General features: G+C 35.8%; 1 protein-coding gene across 1 annotated transcript; it reads right to left on the bottom strand.

Annotated features, from left to right (window-relative positions):
• Positions 1 to 7,942: 7,942 nt before the first annotated feature.
• On the bottom strand, positions 7,943 to 23,407 carry LOC128203198 (uncharacterized). The gene is made up of 4 exons (XM_052904501.1): positions 23,266 to 23,407; positions 20,728 to 20,813; positions 11,068 to 11,174; positions 7,943 to 8,220 (listed from the first exon to the last, which is right to left on the bottom strand). The coding sequence occupies exons 1-4, from the start codon at positions 23,367 to 23,369 to the stop codon at positions 8,092 to 8,094; spliced, it is 426 nt and encodes a 141-aa protein (XP_052760461.1). The 5' UTR covers positions 23,370 to 23,407; the 3' UTR covers positions 7,943 to 8,091.
• Positions 23,408 to 24,921: the final 1,514 nt, after the last annotated feature.

Consider the following 24,921-nt stretch of genomic DNA (forward strand, 5'->3'; position numbering starts at 1 on the left):
TACTGTGCATTAAATTGACTTACCCTCACCTCACATTAAAATATTGATCTTTTTAGACGCGAAAAGCATAAAATGAAAATAAAACTGTCCACGAACTTGTATTTGTGAAACAAAACAAAAAATATACTTGTCACGTAATTTTAATTTTTAAAAAATAGTTTGCCTCATAATTTGAATGTAACCATTATAGAATATATCATCTTTAAGCTTTAGTTTAACCTCCAAATTTTGAGGATAACTCGGTCTTTTATTTATATCGTTGTACTATTTTAATAAATGTACCAAGAAATAAAGACATCGATTGCGTCACATTTAGAACACATAAATTAAATACAATATATTTGTTTGAAGTTGTAATTTTAAAAAATAAAACAGGATATTTCTGTGTTTTATTGATATATAAACTGTCGGAAAAACACGCCTTATTTATGCAAAAACACCAAAGGTATGAACTCACTTTAACCAGCCCAACTGCGTTCATAGCCCAATTATGACATAAATCACGTAATTCATTAAATAATGTATACATACATACATGTATATTACGTACGAATACTTAACTATATGATATTTGATATTTAAACACTGAAGACATGAGTAACAATAGCACAAAATAGTTATTTTTGTCTTAAGAAATAATTACACAGGACGATTAACATCCGGCGCAGCAATTGGCCGCGCCGGATGAAAATCGGCTAGTATTAATGTTATTATAAACATTAAACAGAATATTTCTGAAATATACGAAATAGTTATTATTGTCTGAAGTTAATTAGTTTACAGTGACCACACATGGGGAAACTGTTTACAAAGAAAATATGTATTAGCAGCAAAAGAGTGAATCCATCAATGGTTACGCTAGACTCGTATTCTACATTTGAGCAAGCAATTCAGTTGCTTTCGTCGGCAAAAGAAGCTAAAAAGATTTTATGTAAACTGGTATGTGACGACATAAAGCAACATTACGGAGATGTTGAAAAACTTTATGCCGTTTTTACCACGCGTCCCAAAAGCTTTTGCTTGTAGCTATACCGCTCTCTGACACCTAGAAAATAATGGGCTACCCTTTCCTTTCAAAGGATAAGTGCAACATTGGTGATGAGGATCAAAAAGTGTGATAGGTAGAAACCAAAAAAAACACACCTTATTTTAACCAGAGAGTCTGTGAAAAAAAATCAACGATGCTGTACGAAAGGCTTAAAGACGCTTTCACGAGTGGCCGAACTTGTCAAGAATACTGCCCAACTTCTACAGATCAAAACGATATAAAACAAATGAAATTATGCAGGAAGAAAATGGATTGATTCCAATAGGATGTTGCAACACACATACTTCGATTTCGATTACCTTGCTGTTAATTTAAAACTTATTTAAAACTTTTTTTCTTTTAGGTTTAGGTACAAAACAATGTATCGATGTATAGCTATAGGTCGATGATATCGTTTGTATATATGGAGAAAGTTCACAAATCACTCTAGGTCGAGTAAGAGCTACTTGTGGAGGGTATGGGGAATGACTGAATATGATTGAAATAAAATCTTATGATAAAAAGTGGAAGTTTTTTTAGCTAGGTAATAAGGTGCGTATGTGTATGATTTAAAAAACAAAAACAATTGAAGATCTCGTTTTCCTGAAGACATTCCTGAAGAACAAAACCTGAACGATGAACTTTTTAGTGGCGAACACAATTCTTTTCTAATAGGAACTATTCTAGGCGGATTTGGAGATATCATTTTTACTTCACAAAGCTGATTACAAATCCTGCCGGATTGCGACAGAATACCAAATTTTAATTCCATGATGATTCAAATACTTATTTTGGAGTTTTTTTGACAAAGATGGAAACTATGACGAGGCTTATATGTTGTATCAGGTGTATTAATGCACTTTGTTTTAACTGAAAAGGCTACGGTTTAGAGACAATAAAGTTCATTGTTTCTTTCAGATATTCATTTTAATTTTTAATCTTTAGTTTTTACACGAAGCATTACCATTTATTTTTGTGAATACATTCTAATTACCCTTTAATCAGCTTTGAAATTATATTTTTCCTACTGGCCCAGCCTGTTCAAACCTACTTATTCACCTGATTACAATCAATAACGGCTGACAATACCAAATCAAAGTAGATCAGATTTACTACAAGACAATATATACAATGTAATATATAACACTAAGAAAAATAGTCGACGCCTATGTTGTGAGTTATTTTGACCATCTCTCGTCCGTCGTACATTGTCTATCAACATCAAAGGGTTCAAGGTGTTTGTCCTGTTGAACTGAAGCTCAGATATAAGTCTAACTTTTGGTGGTCAGTTATATGGGTGTTATGTATAAACGAGATCTCCAGAAATCTGAACGGTGTAAAAATGAAAATCTACTTACGAACTGGAAACATTTCTTTGGAATCATTTACTAATTCCCTTCCATATTACAATGGAAACAATTGAGGTGAACATTTAGTTTAAACATTATATGTTTTACAACGACTGTGAAGAAAGCTATGATAGTTTTTACTAAGTCACCCTCGTTGGCACAATTTTTCGCGAGAGTGGGTCTTGTTTTGTGGGGGAAACCGGAGTACCCGGAGAAAACCCACTTGTCCGGCTTGTCGACCACCAACCAAACTCACATGCGCCCAGGCCGGGAATCGAACCCGGGTCGCCATGGTGAGAAGCGAGTGCGCTTACCACTGTGCTAATCGGACAACCGATTCATTTCTTCGCCTTATATCTGTACATTTAGACACCATGAATGACCACCACGGTCAACATGGGGGGGGGGGGCTGCTGACTTGAATCCATATCTAAAAGTAATCAGTAGGGGATGTTTTATTTGTGTACTAAGTTACATGCTTTTTAACTCAAAGTACACGACTGTATGCTTAGCCGCCCCACTTTTATACGTTGTCCCATATCCAATCAAGTGGTTTCATTGAAACTTACCTATGTAGAAATCAATCGTTTTGAACAACATCTTTAACAATAATCGCCACAAACGTAGAAATTGAGTATACAAACGGTAAAATGGGTTAATTCCCCTACATATGCCCGGCCCCTGAATAGAATGAAACCACGCGCATCTGGAACACCTCGGTCTATTCCCATTGAAAACAACCTCGGATGTATATGGACGGTTTACAATGTCAGTTATCTAAACATTCAACTACGCTGGAAGGAGATCGCATAGTAACTTCAATTTAGCAGTAAGGACTCTACTGTTAGGAATCTTAATGATTTATAATCTATTACACTTCATTGGGAATCAATATAAAAATAGAGTAGATCGCGTAGTCATGTGAATTAAACAGTTACACTTAATGACTTTACCATTGGAAATCTGATTTTTATGTTATAATACACTTAGATGGCAATCAAATTAAACAATTACACGTTAAAACACAACAATCAATTAAGTAATATTTTTTTAAATAAAACGAACAACTACAAATGCGCCGGCATAAATTCGAGGTTGTGTTCGAGGAAAAAGGGCCGAGGTGTTCCAGATGAACCGCAATGAAAGAAAAAAGTTGCTATACCAGATTTAGACTAAACGTGTCCCAAATGCATGCACTAACATGGAAAGGCGAATGTGAACATTATTGTACAGTAACAAGGGACACATATTAGTGGCCGCGGCCGCGTATGACAGTTGGCCGCTTTATGCACGTACTTTATATAGTAAAAACGATTGGGGTAAATTTGGAGTAGTCCGATTAGGCAAGTGACCCTTCAAAGCAGGTAACCGTTCAACCAGGTTAAACTGTACTAACATGGGAAGGCGAAAGTGAACATTGTTGTACAGTTATTGAGAAATCATACTGGAAGATATAAAAAGAAGAAAATAACATACAAATGTTATAATGAGTCCCATCCATACACATACAACAGCAACTCAGATTACCATGGTACGGATGACAATGTATCAAACATCGTTATTTGGCAGCATGCCACCCATGCACATACAACAGCGACTCAGATTACCATGGTACGGATGACATTGAATCAAACATCGTTATTTGGCAGCATGCCACCCATGCCCATATAACAGCAACTCAGATTACCATTGTACGGATGACAATGAATCGAACATCGTTATTTGGCAGCATGCCACCCATGCATATACAACAGCAATTCAGATTTACATCGTACGGATGACAATGTATCAAACATAGTAATATGGCAGCATGCCATCCATACATATACAACAGAAACTCAATTTATATAACTTGGTCTACTGACGGATGACATAGGATCAAATATAGCTTTGTGTCCGTTGTCATTCATACACATTCAACAGAAACACGTATATACATAGGCTGAATGACATAGACTCAGACATTAATAAGGGCCAGCATGATAAAAATAATGCACAAATTTGAGTATTTGCCTTCAAACTATGCAATCAGTTTGCTTTAGGTACTGTAGATTTCTAAAACGGAGTAATACAACTTATGCAGCCATTGAGATAAATATATACAGAAAATGGCTGTTGTTGTAAGCATCAGTTAGATTCAATAATTCTTACCTAAACTGAACAATGGGTGTAAGCGGAAAAGGTATCCATAATGAGGTCTGAGCGTATCGTGGATCCAACGTTGAGATGGATCACGTCAAGAGATAACACTGAGCAAATGGTTTAAGAGATATTTATATCAATCAGAGTATAATTTCCGTCTTCCACGGAAGACGTCTTCCACTCTTTGTAGTAGTCAACTCGAAAACAAAAACTTAAGATCTATATTAACAAGATACACCCTCAGAACTTAGGCAAGTCCTGGTTCATAAAGCTAAGACATCATGAGTATCAATTGAATGAATGTCACATAACTAATACAACAAGAGGCTATAATCTAGTTGATTTTGGGCTATCGCCATGACTAATGAAATTAAGTAAACCGGCGGTTTGTTTCCAGTGAAAATCATACTCTATATACTGCTTTATAATTTATAAAAATTTTCTAAAATCTTGATACTTTTTGTAGTTAAACATAGAGTTGTATTAAACATTTCATTCAGACTAAACACTTAAGCAAAAAAGAGCATATTACTTTACACCGATGTTATGTGTTTGAAACTTCTAGTCAGAAAAAGTGCAAAGTTGCTCTAGTCGTTGTACTTACATGTCGTTTCTTTGTTCAATACCTTTAAATAAAGGCCAAGGACTATACAGCACATGACCTCCGTCAATATCATTGACAGCTCCAGAGGTTCTTGAACATCCTAACTCCAACGAGGCGGATGGATACATCAGCACAGCGGCCGACGTGTATTCCTACGCAATCACTATGTGGGAACTATTAAATGCATGTAGTTCAAGAGGTGAGTGACCTTGTATGACGCTAGCAATAATGTCCCTAAATCCAACAAAATGATATACAAGATAAATAGTTGAATATGTAAAAATCGTAGTTTTGCTTGACTGTTTGTTTTTGCTTTGTATTCATTTATCATTTGAATATCGTGTTGCCATGTGGATTGCTAATTATAAATTATCAATAAAACATTTTGGATAACATTCTGTTCAATCATTTTACACCCGAACTTAGTTTTGAGCGGAGGCGTTTTGAAAAATAGGTCATTCTTTACTCTTAATAGGTAATTGATCACGTGGTATCTGGAGGAAGACCAGAGATACCAAAAGACATGATGCTAAAACCATACACTGGACTGATGAAAACGTGTTGGGATGCAAATCCAAATGAAAGACTCAGTTTCATACAGGTTCGAATAAAAATGTTGTGTGTTTTGGGACAGGCAAGATTTAAAATAAATATAAATAATAAATATCGATTTGAACATATGCCGTGTAACACGTATTCGCATTTTGCACACACAATGAAAGACATTGCTATTATGTGCTAATACACAATGGATATCCCTTTCTCGTAGTCCTGCCAACATGTTATTGATTACTTTGTTACATATGTTTCCTGCAAATATGTTATTCAATAATCCCAAAACATACTTTTTTCATGGTTTTCAGATTGCCGTTCAACTGAAGGAATTGAATTATCAAGCAAAAGCGTTCCAGAAGGCTCTAAATCACCATAGTAACAAACCACGATCAAGACAATCATCAAAGAAAATCAGTTTTACCGACACTGTCACTTAACTACACATGTTAATATACTACCACAAGCAATAATAGCATTATCTCTGTTGATATGCAGTTATCTGCTCTTTTTAAAATAACTATCCTATCATCTACAGATGACATTAATTTGTTTGAGTTCATGTGCTTTTGATCTGTCGTTTGTGTTTTATGTTTGCAAAGTCAAACTAAACTTGTGTTAACATATTACAATGAACACTACAGGGACAAGCCCAGAAGTCGGCACATGAGCCACTGAACGAGAGTAACAAAACAAACAAGCAAATCCATTATTTACATACAAAACCAGATTTTCGACAACATACTAATTTAAAGTGTTGTTCGTATGATAATGCAAAAAGTATTACCAGAACATGCGCAGTCCCAGTAGAAAGACATCCAACGCAAAAGCATATCCGAATAAAATTTGTATCAATAAATGTCGGAGTTGCCGCCCTCGAAAAAGTCAGCAGAAATAGAAAGGAATTAATTATCTTTCGAATAATTAAACATGAGGTATTGTGTATAAGTATTGGTGTCGTTGTCTTCAGCTTGCAATAAAATGGTAATACATGTAACTCAATAAGCTTTGATGTAATTCAAATGAAACTTGTACACATGTTTCCAGCAGCAATAAGCACATTTGTAGTTAGGCCCAAAACTCTGGCTTTAATAATTTTTACATTTTTTTACAATGAAAAAAGAGAGATGAAATACACTTGTGGTGCTCTTGTTAATTTCATCTTTATTCATTTGACAACGTCTATGCTGAAACTTATATTAACTCATACTAAGTCACTCTCGTTGGTACGATGATAAGCGAGCGTGTGACCTTCTGTCAAGGGGGAGACCGGTGTGCCCGAAAAAAAAACCATGTATCCGGGTTTGAACCAAGAGTTTCAATTTGTTTTAATCCAAAATTGCTAATTGGTTAGTAACTCCTTCCTGATCCTTACAATTACAAATTCTAATTAAAACAATAAAACTCGTGGTTTAAACCTGAAAAAACCCAATACTTAACAAAACAAAACAATTTCGTCTCCTGAACATATTTATTTTGATGGCCGTATATTCAAACACGACGTAGCAGTGTATATAGCATGTATAGTATCTTATTCCATTACGTAAACTTCTTTTAAATGGTTTTGTTATCAATTCAAGCCTGACTTATTCTATAATAATACAATCAGTGTATACAGTAATTGCAATGTTAGATAACTTTCTTTTACAAATATCATTATTTTCTTCAGAGTATTGTTTCAACAATTATTGTTTGCCTTTTCATTATCATGTATGTGTATGTACCATTGTAAATATTTGTAAATATTGTTTGTCCTCATGTATGTTTTTTTGACATTTCAGCTTCTTCCGTTAACACTTTTTGAAAGTGTGAATTGTGCTGAATCTATAATCTATATAAATATATTGTGCAATAAAAGAAGTATATGCATTGGGAAGTTGTATTGTGTGATTCCAGCGTTATCACTGTATTAACATATTTAATATTGGTGGTACCATTTCCATACTCTTGGTGTCGTTGTTGTTGATGAGTTTTTAAGGCCTGTCTTGTTATATAAAACAATCTATAACTTTAAACTTAGGAATATTATCGCTAACGTTTTGAATAATAATGATTACCTTCATTTATTTTTCACATTTCTTCATTTTTTTTTTCGATATGTATATTGCACTCTCGGATTTACTAGTTATTGCTATGCTCAGTGTGTATAATATTGTTACAACGATGAACTGTATGTGATCAAGTTAAAAATGAATAGCCTGTTAAAATAAAAAAAAATAGATAATAATAATAATTTCAAAGGATACGTAAGTATACAAACGACGCATATACATTTAATTATTTATTTCAAAACCCTTTTTAAAGCAGAAAAAATATAATTAAATCACTAAAAAAACAAAAAAACTATATCATAATTACATAAAAACTGTAGCATCTGGTGCGTGCATCAGAAAGCAAATCTTATATATATTAAATATTTATCTGCGAGTCACTGCGACACACTCCAAGCCACCAACACGATCATTTGAGGGTGTTTTTGGACAGTTTGGATTATCTTGGTAAATGTCTGTCTCCGGAGGGACGTTGCACCATGCCACTCTAGAACACTGGAAGGGTACAAATAAAACTTAAACGGATATTTAGTTGCTTTTATACACAATGTGAATATATGTTAAATACTTATCGAAATAAATTTATAATAATTTTGTTTCTGTCCGAGAAACGTGCATATTCAGTTTATAGGGTACACATGTGCTCTTCACTGAACGTTTGAACGTGTCCGTCTAGTAACAAGAAGAAGAGCTAAAGATAAAACGCTGCACAAAGTATGTTTGAACGCTCGTTGTCATTAAGTGTTTGTCATCATCGTTGCACAACGTATGTTTGAACGCTCTTGGACATAACGTTTTTGTCACCATCGTTGCACAAAGTATGTTTAAACTTTCTTGAACATAAAGTGTTTGTCAACATCGATGCACACATTATGTTTGAACGCTCTTGAACATAACGTGTTTGTCACCATAGATGCACAAAGTATGTTTGAACGCTCTATAACATAAAGTATTTGTCAACATCGATGCATAAAGTATGTTTGAACGCTCTTGAACTTTAAGGCTTTGTCTCCATCGATGCACAAAGTACGTTTGAACGTTCTTGAACATAAAGTGTTTGTCACCATCGATGCACAAATTATGTTTGAACGCTCTTAGAAAAAATTGTTAGTCACCATAGATGCACAAAATATGTTTAAACGCTCTTTGACATTAAGTTGTTCCACCATCGATGCACAAATTCTGTTCGAACGCTCTTGAACAGAACTTATTTGTCGCCATCGATGCACAAATTATGTTTGAACGCTCTTGGATATAACGTGTTTGTCACCATCGATGCACAAAGTATGTTTGAACGCTCTTGAACATAAAGTGTTTGTCACCATCGATGCACAAATTATGTTTGAACGCTCTTGGACATAAAGTGTTTGTCACCATCGATGCACAAAGTATGTTTGAACGCTCTTGAACATAAAGTGTTTGTCACCATCGATGCACAAATTATGTTTGAACGCTCTTGGACATAAAGTGTTTGTCACCATCGATGCACAAAGAGTTGAAATTATCATTTTAGCACCGTCCGAAGAATAGGGATAGAGAGTTTTGATTATTCTGTTATACCTTTGATTCTCATATGATAGGATACATGATACTGATCTAAAACACTAGATATATACAAAATTAAATAAGATTCTAGAATCCTTTAAGTATATTTTAGATTTCAATTTTGAGATTTACAGAAAAAGAGCGAGCGCAGGCCGAGAAAGATTGTACTTTTTCTGTAGAATGCCACACTGAACTCTAACTTTCTGGTATTCACACTTAATGGACTCACTAGCTCCACCCTATATATAGTCACGTATTTTATTTTACGTGAAATTTAAATCGCCCAGGCGTTTTAGCTTAAATAAATTAGAAAACGAGCGTCGTGTGATGGTACATTGCTGGGGCTTTGTGAATGTTGTAAAAAACACTTAAAGCAAAGCAACAAATGTGAAATTGTAGGGTATTTTTCGTTAAAAATCAACAAATTGTAGATATTTGGATACTATTAATTATCTCGGTACGTTTGCAACTACATCGGCACGTTTGCGTAGCACAGTTACCGGGATGACATCGCTATTTCTTATTCATAACAATGTTATGCTCTTTTCAATGACTAATACGCTTCTCCGATCTCTATTCGAATAAAAATGGATATTAATGAAAAGGCACATTTGGATACTGAATGGTTCTTGTTTGGCTGATGATTAGGACGAAAATATTAAAATTGTATTTGAATATTGTCACATAAATACTTTATCACAGTGTGTGTATACCACGTGATATATTGCGTCATAAATGCTACGTCGGAAGGCAACATTTTGCTTCGAATGAAGACTTTAAACAAAGATATTTTCACTTTTTCTTCACCAATTTAAATGATACATAGCGCAGTCTACGCCGTTAACGGAGCTCCGCCTTCGGTCTTTTACCAGAGATTGATTGAGAGTATAGTTTCTTAAAACACTTCTACAAAACATTGTTTTGGAAACTGTTTTGTCGAAATGTTTGATGAAACCAATCGCCTTATCAAACTCCGGTAATAAAGGAAGGCGGGGATCTTTTAGCGGCATAGATTGCCCCTTGTTTCATTCAAAATGGTATAGTAAAACAAAAGTTATCTTGTTTTAAGTCTTCATTTAAAAAAAAAATATTGCCTTCCGACGTAGCATATATGGCGTCAATTATCACGTGGTATACACACACTGTTATAAGTGTTCTGAAAAGTTGTCAATACGATTCGATAGCCGATAACACAATCACATCTATTTTAAACTCGGGTTCATGACGTAAGCTTTAACTGCCTCAAGACAAGGGAACTTTCATGTCATGTCATAATTGCTACGTGCATGTGCATAATAAACAAATACGCATGGCAAATAGAAATAGTACCAAATCGTGCAGATCGAGGAAAAACTCCCTACGAAAATAAGTTTGTATTTACTGTCAAATCTGCACTTCATTTTTTAAATGCGGTAAATCATCGATTGTGATTGGCCCATAAATATGTGCGAACACCAAGATATATCAACGATTTGCTGGCTTAAATATGAGCACAAACGAATCGGTGAAAAACATATTTAAGACTATCTCAAATGGTTAATAAATTTACGAAACCCCGTATATTTTAATTTATTATACTCTTCACATGTGAACTTAAGATATTAACTACAGTTGTCTACGTATTGGGAATGCGCATGTGTCTTTGAGTGAGTGTGTCTTTGAGTGTGTGTGGGGGTATAAGTTGTGTGTGCTTTGTATGTAATTCGTGTATGTGTGCTTTGTCTGAGTGTACAAAGACTTACAGCCTTATAACTATTTTTTTTTTATAAAAGTATCTTCAAATGAACAAAGACTTACAGTAGGTTTCCCGTTGCTATGTGCGGAATTTGTAGGACAGGAACAACGGTTACAGTGAACTTTCTTTGCTTGTCCAGCTGGTATAAACGTATGTACAACGACGCAGCCTGTAAAAACAATAGAGAGACAAAAGAGAATTTTTTTTTTTAAAAATCAATAAGTCATCTAAAATAGCACCATAAGACCCAAGATCAATGAACAAAATAAAGGCAAACTCTTATAGATTTGCAAAAAAAGAATGTTCTCCTCGACCGAATGTAAGTTTTGCAGATTGTTGGTAATAATCTAGCTAAGTTAGTGAAAGCTTGCACCATGCAGGAAATATTTATAAGTGATTCAATCGTGTCTTTACGTCTTCGAGTGTAAGCAGTGTTTTGAACATGATTTACACAAGATAGATGACAGCGCATATACTACTACAGTATTGTTAAGGTAAAATATAACTCAACATGATTGATGTTCATATGCTGCTTTATGAAAAAGCCATTCAATTCTGCATATATATGTAGTGTGGGTGTGCCAAGACAAAACCACTCAACTTCGGAGTTCGAAAATATTTATTTATACGTAGTCGAACGAAACCAGGCACGTCTAAATAATAATTAAATATGAATGAATATTTGAGCTCAAAGATTAGAGCGAATATTAAATAAGTAAGAATATAGTAACAACTGTTACAATTGAAATCTTGACTTGCGTCGATGATGATTCAGAACGGAATGATTTATGTGTATATATAAATAAGGGCGTGTGCAATGAAGCGGAAAAAAGGGGAAAAGGCATTATGAACCAATCAATCACTCTATAAATTTAGACAAACTCGCATAACCAGTATTCACGCTCTGACGCACTCGGACAAAGACGGACATTGACGGACATAGACGGACAGTAACGCACAGAGGACAATAACCACGTAGCACAACACTAAACACGACGATACACAAACAATACAAAACGATATACGATATAGAACCATACCAAACACACAAACTGATAAAATACTGAAATATGCACATTGCTACATATAACAGTGAAAATGATTTTTCACTGTTTTGCAAACACAGTTGTATCCTTCCATGCATGGGGTTTCTTGCTATTACGTCACACCTGTCTTTTAAACAGGGTGTATACTTCCATGGATTGTTTCTCTCGCTTTTATTGGCACATCCCGTCTTAAAATCACAGTTATATCCTCACATGCAGTGTTCATGCCTTACCTATGTTGCAAACACAGTTTTATCATGTTAAGTATGAGTTCTCTTGTTGTTATTAGCCATATCTGTCTCCAAAACATAGTTGTATTCTTCAATACAGTGTTGTATGCTGTTACGCGCTATTCCTGTCATGTAAACACAGATGTACCTTTTCACGTTTTCCATTGTTTCATAATCTAACGATCCTTACCTTTATTGTCTTGCAAACCCAGTTGTATTCTTCAATACAGTGTGTCATGCTGTCACGACCCTTACCTGCCTTGCAAACACAGATATGTTATCCCATACCGTGAAGTCTTGGCCAACTCCTGCAAGCTTCTATATAGACCTCGTACATAGCCTTCAATATATACACAACTGTGACCAGGCCACTGGCGTTTATCTCAATTAACATAACTCTAAGTAAGACCCATTCGATAACGTTAACACAGTTCTGAAATGAATGATTTTGATTCAAGTCTTAATTACGATTTGGAGAAACTTGAAATACAATTCAAATTAAGAGAACAATAGCTTCGCCATGTGACTACACATACAACACATTTTCAGTATGTTCGCCGCCATAATGGGCTAAAATTCTTATTATTTCCGAGGTCATAGCTGTTCCAAGGTGTTCAAATTGGCAGTATCTTATGTTGTTACGAACAATTTCTTGTATTCTGGCGTGTTGTGTCTCATGCAATAAAAACCTTTCCTGTCTTAAATAACTGTTGTTGCCTTACTTGTTGTGTCTAGCCAACACAGTTGTATCATTCATCGTTTCAGTTGTATCCTTTCTAGTTGTGTTTCATACTGTCACGAACCTTACATGTCTAGCAAACACAGTTGTATCTTTTTTTCTAGTTGCGTTTCATACTGTAACGAACCTTACATGTCTAGCAAATACAGCTGTATCCTTTCTAGTTGTGCTTCATACTGTAACGAACCTTACCTGTCTAGCAAACACAGTTGTATCCTTTCTAGTTGTGTTTCATACTGTAACGAACCTTACCTGTCTAGCAAACACAGTTGTATCCTTTCTAGTTGTGCTTCATACTGTAACGAACCTTACCTGTCTAGCAAACACAGCTGTATCCTTTCTAGTAGGGTTTCGTACTGTAACGAACCTTACATGTCTAGCAAACACAGCTGTATCCTTTCTAGTTGTGCTTCATACTGTAACGAACCTTGCTTGTCTAGCAAACACAGTTGTATCCTTTCTAGTTGGGTTTCGTACTGTAACGAACCTTACATGTCTAGCAAACACAGCTGTATCTTTACTAGTTGTGTTTCATACTGTAACGAACCTTACATGTCTAGCAAACACAGTTGAATCCTTTCTAGTTGTGCTTCATACTGTAACGAACCTTACCTGTCTAGCAAATACAGTTGTATCCTTTCTAGTTGTGTTTCGTACTGTAACGAACCTTACATGTCTAGCAAACACAGCTGTATCCTTTCTAGTTGTGCTTCATACTGTAACGAACCTTACCTGTCTAGCAAACACAGTTGTATCCTTTCTAGTTGTGCTCCGTACTGTCACGAACCTTACATGTCTAGCAAACACAGTTGTATCCTTTCTAGTTGTGTTTCATAATATAACGAACCTTATCTGTCTAGCAAACACAGTTGTATCCTTTCTAGTTGTGTTTCATACTGTAACGAACCTTACCTGTCTAGCAAACACAGTTGTATCCTTTCTAGTTGTGCTTCATACTGTCACGAACCTTACTTGTCTAGCAAACACAGCTGTATCCTTTCTAGTTGTGTTTCGTACTGTAACGAACCTTACATGTCTAGCAAACACAGCTGTATCTTTACTAGTTGTGTTTCATACTGTAACGAACCTTACCTGTCTAGCAAACACAGTTGTATCCTTTCTAGTTGTGCTTCATACTGTAACGAACCTTACATGTCTAGCAAACACAGTTGTATCCTTTCTAGTTGTGTTTCATACTGTAACGAACCTTACCTGTCTAGCAAACACAGTTGTATCCTTTCTAGTTGTGTTTCATACTGTAACGAACCTTACCTGTCTAGCAAACACAGCTGTATCCTTTCTAGTTGTGTTTCGTACTGTAACGAACCTTACATGTCTAGCAAACACAGCTGTATCTTTACTAGTTGTGTTTCATACTGTAACGAACCTTACATGTCTGGCAAACACAGTTGTATCCTTTCTAGTTGTGCTTCGTACTGTCACGAACCTTACCTGTCTAGCAAACACAGTTGTATCCTTTCTAGTTGTGTTTCATACTGTAACGAACCTTACATGTCTAGCAAACACAGTTGTATCCTTTCTAGTTGTGTTTCATACTGTAACGAACCTTACCTGTCTAGCAAACACAGTTGTATCCTTTCTAGTTGTGCTTCGTACTGTCACGAACCTTGCTTGTCTAGCAAACACAGCTGTATCCTTTCTAGTTGTGTTTCGTACTGTAACGAACCTTACATGTCTAGCAAACACAGCTGTATCTTTACTAGTTGTGTTTCATACTGTTACGAACCTTACATGTCTAGCAAACACAGCTGTATCTTTTCTAGTTGTGTTTCGTACTGTAACGAACCTTACATGTCTAGCAAACAGCTGTATCCTTTCTAGTTGTGCTTCATACTGTAACGAACCTTACCTGTCTTGCAAACACAGCTGTATCCTTTCTAGTTGTGTTTCGTACTGTAACGAACCTTACATGCCTAGCAAACACAGCTGTATCCTTTCTACTTGTGTTTCGTACTGTAACGGACCTTACTTTTCTAGCAAACACAGCTGTATCCTTTCTAGTTGTGTTTCATACTGTAACGAACCGTACCTGTCTTGCAAACACAGCTGTATCCTTTCTAGTTGTGTTTCATACTGTAACGAACCTTACCTGTCTAGCAAATATAGTTGTAGTCTTTCTAGTTGTGTTTCATACTGTAACGAACCTTACCTGTCTAGCAAATACAGTTGTATTCTTTCTAGTTGTGTTTCATACTGTAACAAACCTTACTTGTCTAGCAAATACAGTTGTATTCTTTCTAGTTGTGTTTCATACTGTAAAGAACCTTACCTGTCTAGCAAATACAGTTGTATTCTTTCTAGTTGTGTTTCATACTGTAAAGAACCTTACCTGTCTAGCAAATACAGTTGTATACTTTCTAGTTGTGTTTCATACTGTTACGAACCATACCTGTCTAGTAAACAAAATTGTATAATTCCTTGTTGTATTTCATGCCAATACTTAAGTTGCCTGTCTAGCCAACATAATTGATTCTTACTTGTTGTGTTTCATACGAGACCAACGTGTCTTGCAAATACAGTTGTATCCTTTCTTGTTATGTTTCATACTACAAGTATGACGAACCTTACCTGTGTAGCAAACACATTTGTATCGTCTCTTGTTGTGTTTCATGTTATTATGAGCCTTGCCTGTCTTGCAAACACAGTTGTATCCTTTATTGATGTGTTTTATGCTATTACATACCTAACCTGTCTCGCAATCATATTTGTATATTTGCTTGTTAGGTTTCATGCTTTTATGTACATTCGTGTAGTGATGAAGCGATTATCGAATACAATCGATAAATCGTCGCTGACAATGCTATGTCGGCAACAATCGATAGTGGTTGTCCACAATAGATGTCGCTATTGTTACTTCCGGTAACTACATATTTTTTTTTATTTTGCGACAAAAGTCGAGTAAATGTCAATATTTTTTTCAGGTAAATTCTCGTTGAGTTCATTTTAACAAAGGAGATCAATCTCTTGCACAAATGCGGTGAATTTAAAAATTACAAATTGTTTAAAATTGTTTATATAGTTCATTAAACTACTTCAATAACCTGTTTCTATGGTGTGGTGGGTCTGGTCTTACCTGAAAATACCGGGAATCCCGGCTCGTTGCATTCTGTTTTTGAAACCTTTTTTGGTATCGTTTGTAATAACAAGGGTAGTTGAACGTCAAGATTTCCTGGTTCATTGTGTTCGGGTTAAAAACGTCCTTGATTCGGTGAGTATAACCATTGTTTTCTTTATGTAAAAACGATAAATTTTAGAAAAGACCTTGTGCACCGAATAAAGAGCAATTGCTTATTTACGATGAGGATTATTTTAGATGAAATTCATGGCTGTATTAAAATATCTCGTCAAAACAACGTACGTTCTTAATAGGCTTACCGATTCACTAAATGCACTTTAATCTTCAAAACAACGATTTTATACCGTTCTCTTTCGTGTAGTTCTTATCTGATACCTTGATTATGTCAGTCAAAGATATTGTTATTGTTTTCCGAGTGCAGATCGGCACATTTAAATAACGATGAAAAGGTGTCGATTGTTTTTCTTTATCCATGTATGTGTTCTATAACACGCTGAAGAAGGGTCCTTCTTTAGCGAGAAAGCCATGATTCACCTATAAAGTCGCAATTCACCTACGGTAACGCGGAAGCCGTGATTTACCTACGAATACGCAGAAGCCGTGCTTCACCGGCGATAACGAGGAAGCCGTTTTTTGCCACCGACTTCTTTCACGGCTAGATCATCGCGCAAAGCGCGATCGTGGTAACCTTTTGCATGGTAGGATTGTATACAGGAATGGCCGGAGTTTTACACAGCTAGTTTAAGCCTGCTAGATACGTAGTCATTATAATGAACTTAGGACATTTCTTTCCAAATATCATTTTCGATTTCCTGTAATGATGCATTTGCTGCATAAGGCTAAGCAAATTTATTGTTTAGTATATCGGCCACTTAATTTCATGTATCAATTACTTTTCCAAAACAGTCAGTAATAAATAAACGAACATCTTCAAACGGAGTTTAAATATTTCAAATGGTGCTTTATGTGGGGCACAGTTACATGATTTAAATGCAGTGATATATCTGCCGCATACTGTATGCGTTGGCGTGGTGCCTCCATGTCGCACTGGATGCGGCGGCTTGGTGCCTCCATGTCGCACTGTATAGGGTGGCGTGGTGTCTCCATGTCGCACTGTATGCGGCGGCGTGGTGCCTCCATGTCGCAATGTATATGGCGGCGTGGTGCCTCCATGTCACACTGTATGCGGCGGCATGTTGCTTCCATGTCGCACTGCATACGGCGGCGTGGTGCCTCCATGTCGCACTGTATGCGGCGGCTTGGTGCCTCAATGTCGCACTGTATGCGGCGGCTTGGTGCCTCCATGTCGCACTGTATACGGCGGCGTGGTGCCTCAATGTCGCACTGTATGCGGCGGCGTGGTGCCTCCATGTCGCAATGTATACGGCGGCGTGGTGCCTCCATGTCACACTGTATGCGGCGGCGTGGTGCCTCCATGTCGCAATGTATACGGCGGCGTGGTGCCTCAATGTCACACTGTATGCGGCGGCGTGGTGCCTCCATGTCCACTGTATACGGCGGCGTGGTGCCTCCATGTCGCACTGTATGCGGCGGCGTGGTACCTCCATGTCGCACTGTATGTGGCGGCTTGGTGCCTCCATGTCGCACTGTATACGGCGGCGTGGTGCCTCCATGTCGCACTGTATGCGGCGGCGTGGTGCCTCCATGTCGCACTGCATACGGCGGCGTGGTGCTTCATATTTCAAAAGTTGACCATTTTCTGCCGGTATACAACTACAGTCATATTTTCATTCATGGCCATATTTTCGCACCTTTTATTGTGATGGCCAAAGGCGTTACTGTATATCATTGTTATTATAATAATACACTTATGTATAGACTATTTAATAATAACATAAATAGACTGAATAAGCAATACACGGAAGGCATAAAAATAATACTAAATAGCTAAAATAAGGCAATTAACTCATTTTTGAAGAATTGTCATTTCAGTACAAAGCTGTTAAAATATAACATTATAACATGTAGTTTTTATTCGTACCTCTGCATGAATTTATACAAATAATATGTCCATGGAAATGTAATAAAAATCTGCCATTTAATCTTCAAGTTTTGTATTACGATAAAATCCCAGGGTTTCAAATCTTGGGTGAATTTGTACGGGAACTAGAGGTGCTGGTTCTCGAGTCTGGCTCTCAGAGCCACCGCTCGTGCGTGTGATCTGTCTCCTCTCTTCTGTCTTTCCTTCTGGCTCTTTGAGCCACCTTCGTACATGTGTATGTGGTCGCACATGTTTCGAGAACTATCAAATCATGATTACTTTCTTTTATTTGCCTCCCTTCCCAACACGTTATCTTCCCATTACACTCCCTCCCCTCTTTCTCAATTCCCATCCAACTCATATATTTCTCCCCTACCTTAATTCCCTCATCTCACCTCTCTTTATTCCCCCCTTTACCCCAAATCTTTCTCCCTTCCCCTTTTCTTTCCTCTCTTTATTCCAATTCTCTTTACCTCTCCTCTAAATCTCCCCCCTTTTCCCCTCTTCCCTTTCTTTCATCTCTATCTTCCCCTCCTCTTTTCCCCTCTTTCTCTCCACCTCTTTCTCTCCACCTCTTTCTTCCCCATTTTCTGTCCGCCCTCTTTTTTCTCCTCTTTCTTCCCTCCTCTTTTCCCCCTTTTTCTTCCCACTCTTTCTTCCCTCCTCTCTTTCTTCCACTTCTCTTTCTCTCCTCTTTTTCTTCCCCTTTTCCTTTCCATCCTCTTTCTTCCCCTCTTTCTTCCCTCCCCTTTTTCTTCCACTTCTCTTTTCCGTCCTTTTTTCTTTCCCTTCTCTTTTCCATCTTCTTTCTTTCCTCTTCTTCTTCCCTTCCTCTTTCTCTTCTCCCCATTCTCTCCTCTTTTACTCCCCTCTTTAGCAATATCTTCTCTCCCTCCCCTTCATCTCCAAGACTTATCCCCCTACTCTCTCACTTTTTTTCTCACCGCTCTTTCTTTTCCCTATATAAATATATATTACAATATATCTTTAATCACACAATTTCAATAAAATAGTAGAGGCGCGGGAAAGCATATTGTAAAGGGTACTTTAATACATGCATAACTAATGAACTCCAGACGAATAGTAAAAGACACTTCGAAAATGGACCGAATCAAGCATGTCAGATTAAGAGTTTAGACAGTCAACAATTTAACGTCTTAAATTTAGTTCGACACAGCTTAAGTAAACACTTTTTCAATTTAAGGTAAATCGTGTCACCCTCACTATATAACCGCCATCATGTATTAATAACAAAATTTTTTTAGCAGGGAGTTTTGAGGTACTTATCAAAATGACTCTTCTTATACGTGTTATAGTACACTTACAACAATTCGGATAAACAATCGACGCATTTTAATTGTTATTTTAGTGTGCCATAGATACACAAGATTTGGGATGAACATGGGTTCTAGAACTGTACAGAATGAACCAGTAAGATTTTTTTTAAATGTGCAGGTCTATCTCCAAAACTGGCGATCTGCACTCGAAAAACGATAATAATACCATTCGCTGACCAAAACAAGGTTTCGGGTGAGATTAACACTAAGAGAAGGGTATAAAATCGTAGTTTTGAAAAATAAAGTGTATTGAGTGAGTCGGTTAGCCCAGTAAGAACGTGAATTGTTTTCACGAGATATTTTAATACAGACATGATTTTCTTCTAGAACAAGCATCATCGTAAAAAAGCAATTGCTCTTCATTCGATGCACAAGGTCATTTCAAATATAATCGTTCTAACATATTGAAAACAATGATTATATTCATCGAATCGAGGATGTTTTATACTGCAAACAATGAACCAGGGAACCTGGACGCACCTGACATTACTGCTCTTGATTAAATATTTTACTATTTTGTGAAAGTTTTATGAAATTAAGATATTCTTATGAAATATTCAATATAACAGGTTATTGAATGTTAAGCTGGTTCACATATATTTAATATATTCAATATGCTTATATGGATATAATGTTAAGATGCGGTTTGCTTTATTTTGCAATTGATGTGAAATTATCAAGTACATGTATGTGTTGTGTTGTATTGTTTTCGTTAAGTTATTAAAAACCGAAAAAGGTTATGGAAATTTACTAACTGTTTCAAAACGCATGACTATAGCATCACACGTATTGATTCCAGGTAATCATTTAAATGGTCATGGTGATACTATGTATAAAGAATGTATTAATTACTGAGATTATGAACTTTGGATTATTGTCCGACCGATAGTAAATCGAAATGTTTGGTCTGATTCGATTCGATTATCAATAGCAAATATAGTCCGATTTTCAAACACTAGTTTCATGCTATTACGATGCTTACCTTTCGAGCAAACACGGTTGCATCTTTCATCGTTGTGTTTCAGGCTGTTACTAGTGTTACCTGTTTTGCAAACACATTTGAACTATCCTTGCTGAATTCCATGCTATTACGAACATTACCTGTCCTGCAAACACATCTGTATCCTTTTTTTTGTTTGTCATGCTATTTTACGAACCTTATCTGTCCTTCAAACACAGTTATATACCTCCTTATTGTGTTTTATGTTATTGGAGCCACACCTGTTCAGTTAAAACAAGTGCATCTCATTACGTTGTAACTGTAACCTTACCTGTCTTGCAAACACAATCGCTTCCTCCCATGCAGTGTTCCATGTTGCTACTATCCACACATTGGTCACCGCAATCGCAGTTCGATCTGTAATGAACTGGGTCGTAATGCACTACTGGATAAGTACTGAGACTTACGGAATCAGTGGGATACATGTAAATTGTCTTTGAAGGTTAAAGAGAGATTTTTAGTGAGCAGCCAAAGTGGGTGGCAAAGTTGTAAACAACAAAATGTTTTGGGGCTTTAATAGATGCCAATCGGGCTCTCTGACGACAGACAGACAGACAGAAAGGTTATTGATTGTCGTAAATATGTTATCATACAGTTTCCAGACGAAATATAATAATTATTAGCATATAAATTATATAAAAAGTCAGTAAGGTCACAACGATGCATGATATAATACAAGGAAAGAGAAGGGAATAAGATCGTTAAATTAAAGAACAGACAATAAGATATCAAAATAAGAATAAAAAAGAAATACATATCGAAATCAAATTGTGAGATAGAGATATGATTTAAAGAGTAATGGAATATTACAGAAATGTTTGCATCAGTCGGAAAATACGCCTATTAAGTAACCAGTCGGTGACTCTTTTGTTTAATATTTAATTGTTTGCAAACAGTTTACTTATGTAATTCTACGGTAATTGCTTGGGGTGCTAAAGTCGTTCGATTTGTATACAGGAACAATAATGCATTTCGATATCTACAATGGAAAGTGTCCCGAGTTAAGAATAGTATTAACTAAATCAACATAATAACTAATGTAAATACTCATTTTACAATTGGTCATTACCAAATGCTTTACCCCTCAGGAGTGATTTAGCTACCTTTTTTATTTCTTCATGAGGAAAAAGTATTGCCTAGTTCCTCGAACCTACAATGAATATTTTCAAAATCTTAATAATTGCTAGAAAAGCCTTCTTTTTGGTTTTCAGCTGAAGGTTTACAATTTTGCAATGATGGAACAATTATTGTAGAATTATCGATAATTTAATTGTTATTTGAATTAGGTTTATTTGTTTTTAGTTACCAAAAATCACGTGACTTAGAATGTCCCAACTTTCACTTTCCTTTATGTAACCATTTTCGTGGACGCTTTGTTTCCGCTCAACTAAACGCTTGAAGGCGATTAAACGATATTAATCAAATGTTGTAATTATAATAATTAAGCTTTATATTTCTGCGGTTTGTTGATTAATGAGGGAAAACGCATATTGTATGCAAAGTCACATTCAAAATTAAAGCAAAAATAGTTTCATGCGTCTGGTATTTTGTAAAATTAAAATAACGCGCAAGGGGTTATGACGTCATTGCTTATTTCTATACGGTCCTTTGATTGTATACGCGCGATTTGGCTTAATCCCTATCCTACGACGTGACCATTACTAGCTATAAATTTATACAAACATACTTTGTCCATTACTTGTCTTTAACCATAAATACACAGCTTCGAATTATTTTGATCGATGAATACTGATATAAATTATAAATATAAGGAGTGGTCGCATATTTGTGAGTGTTCATGCTGTATGAACGCAGAAGGGCATGTGAGCACTTTCCCGGAAGCGCGCTAGGGTACCTTTGGAAATTGTCTATCAAACATTCCTGCGTGAAGTCTAAACTTTATTTATTTTACAACGATTGTGAAGAAAGGACAAACAACAGTGTGTGTATACCACGTGATAAACTGCGTCATAAATGCTACGTCGAGAGGCAATAGGTTGCTTCAAATGCAGACTTTAAACAAAGATAACTTTACTATGTCTTCACCATTTTAAATGAAACATAGCCCAGTCTATGACGCTTACGGAACCCCGCCTTCGGTATTTTACCAGAGTTTGATTAATTCGACAAACCTTTTCACAATAATGCCGTCTGACGGAGCATTTCAAAACATTATTTCGGAAACAGGTTTGTCGAAGTGTTTGATTAAATTTATCACGTCATCGAACTTCGGTTATTAAACGAAAGCGGGGCTCTTTAAGCGGCAGACTGCCCTTTGTTTAATGTAAAAAGGTGTAGTAAAATAAAAGTTATCTTAAGTCTTCATTTTAAGCAAAATGTACCTTCCGACGTAGCATATATGGCGTAATGTATCACGTGATATACACACACTGGAGAAAGGAACCTGAGAAGTGAGTGCGCAAACCGAACAACCGTGTGTATAGAACATTATAACACGGAAATGTTATCAATCCCTCATGTGCGTATTTTCCGTCGGTTCTTTCATCAATGAAACACACACAAAATATTTGTTTTTAATTGGTTGATATGATTGTTGCTATATTTATTTCATTATAACGATAATACATAAAACGTATTTATGCAAATAGGTATAATAGGTTTACATATTTTAGAATTAAGCAAAAATGCGTTTTGTTAGTTTCTTTTCTTAAATTAAGATACGAATAGCATTAAAGTCTAGCTAGAATAAACGGCGCGAGAGTGTTAACTCATCTACAATTACTCGACCTCACAAAACTTTTAAAAATAAAAACAAAATTGAAATAAAATTGAAATGCGTAATAGTTACGTTTGTGTGCAAGTCCGTCCGAGAACACAACAGATACATGTGGCAAGAAGCACCGGCACGAACCACAAGCTTAAGGACGACATACTTAGTCGATGCTTTCTCATCTACGGACCTTCACTAACTGTTGGAGTGAATAATGAATATATTTATAAGCTCGTTTGTTTTTGCTTTGAATAGACGCTGCATTTAATTAATCATTTCACGTCAGCTTGAACAAACAAACAAAAATCAAAACACTGCACGATAATTTAACTTGTGTCTGAGTTTAGACAGCAAACTTTGCAAACTCGAACTGCACTGTTTATTTCATTAAGGTTAAAAACTGTTTGCAGAAATTTTAACCTTTGCATGTTTATTGTATATACCCATACCATGCGTAGAAGTTATATTTTGTAGGAAAGTAGCTACGCATCACCAAATATAGACAGTGTGCAAGCTGTTGCGACAATTCACGGTAACTTGACGATGACGTTGTTTTCTATCCAATGTATTGTTCCACACCCTACTAGTAATACGTTATTTCTGCTTTGCCAAAAATAAAAAAATAAAAAAAATAACATGCTCATTACCATTTATTATAAGGCTAATTACAAATGCTTTTCTTATACATTGTCGTATATTGAATAACAAAATGCATATAAAAACAAAATAGTTTGAAAATTAATGTAAGTTGCTCTATGGTTTTTTTTCTTCAATATTTGGAACATTTTTAAATTGCATTTGAGGAGGAAAAAAGTGTAAGATCAATAATGAGCTGCCATGTAATAGACAATAATATTAATCCAGTTAAGGAAATATAAGTAACCGAGCCTTTGGCGAGAAATATTTTCATAAAATCAAGAGGAAATATCACGTCCTTCTTTTATGATTGAGATAGGAATGAAAATGAACTTCTTCATTCAAATTACAAAATGAGAAATACATGTTTGACCTGCTGGAATATTACAAAGTAAGCTTTTTTTCCAATAAAATTGTTTACAATCATTTGGATTGGTATAGTTTTCTGATTAATAAAATTTGATCAATGTTTTATTATACATGTGTAAAACAAATATAAATACTATAAATATATATATAATATCCCGTTCTTGCAAATATTTAGCTCAATGTATAGTAAACTGAAAGCAAGTGTTAAACTCAAACATGGACTGACAGATATCTTCCAGTGTGAATTAGGAACAAACAGGGCTGTTTGAGTTCACCAATATTTTTTGCCATCTTCATAAACGATCTTATTGGTTACTTAAGACTAAAAATGAACAATAGTGTGGTAATAGCAAATGATATTGATCAATTATATGCCTTTTTGTACGCAGATGACGTGTCTGGGTTTTCAGAAACCGCCATAGGCCTACAGATACTTATAAATAATATATCCCAATTTTGTGACGAAGTAGGTATGCAAGTTAATACAGATAGATCAAAGGTGGTGGTATTTAGAAACGGTGGGCCACTAAGAGCTTATGAGCAATGATAATACATAAGGGGAAATTACTTGAAGTCGTGTCCTTTTATAAGTATTTGGGTGCATACTTCACTCCAAAACTAGGTTGGTCAATGACAAAAGATATGCTGTGTAAACAAGCTTCAAAAGCACTCATTACTATTTATAAATATGAAAAATACTTTGGACATTTCAAAGCCTTGCAATCTTTT

The sequence above is a fragment of the Mya arenaria genome, chromosome 9 (assembly GCF_026914265.1).
Source record: "Mya arenaria isolate MELC-2E11 chromosome 9, ASM2691426v1".
Taxonomy (NCBI): Eukaryota; Metazoa; Mollusca; class Bivalvia; order Myida; family Myidae; genus Mya; species Mya arenaria.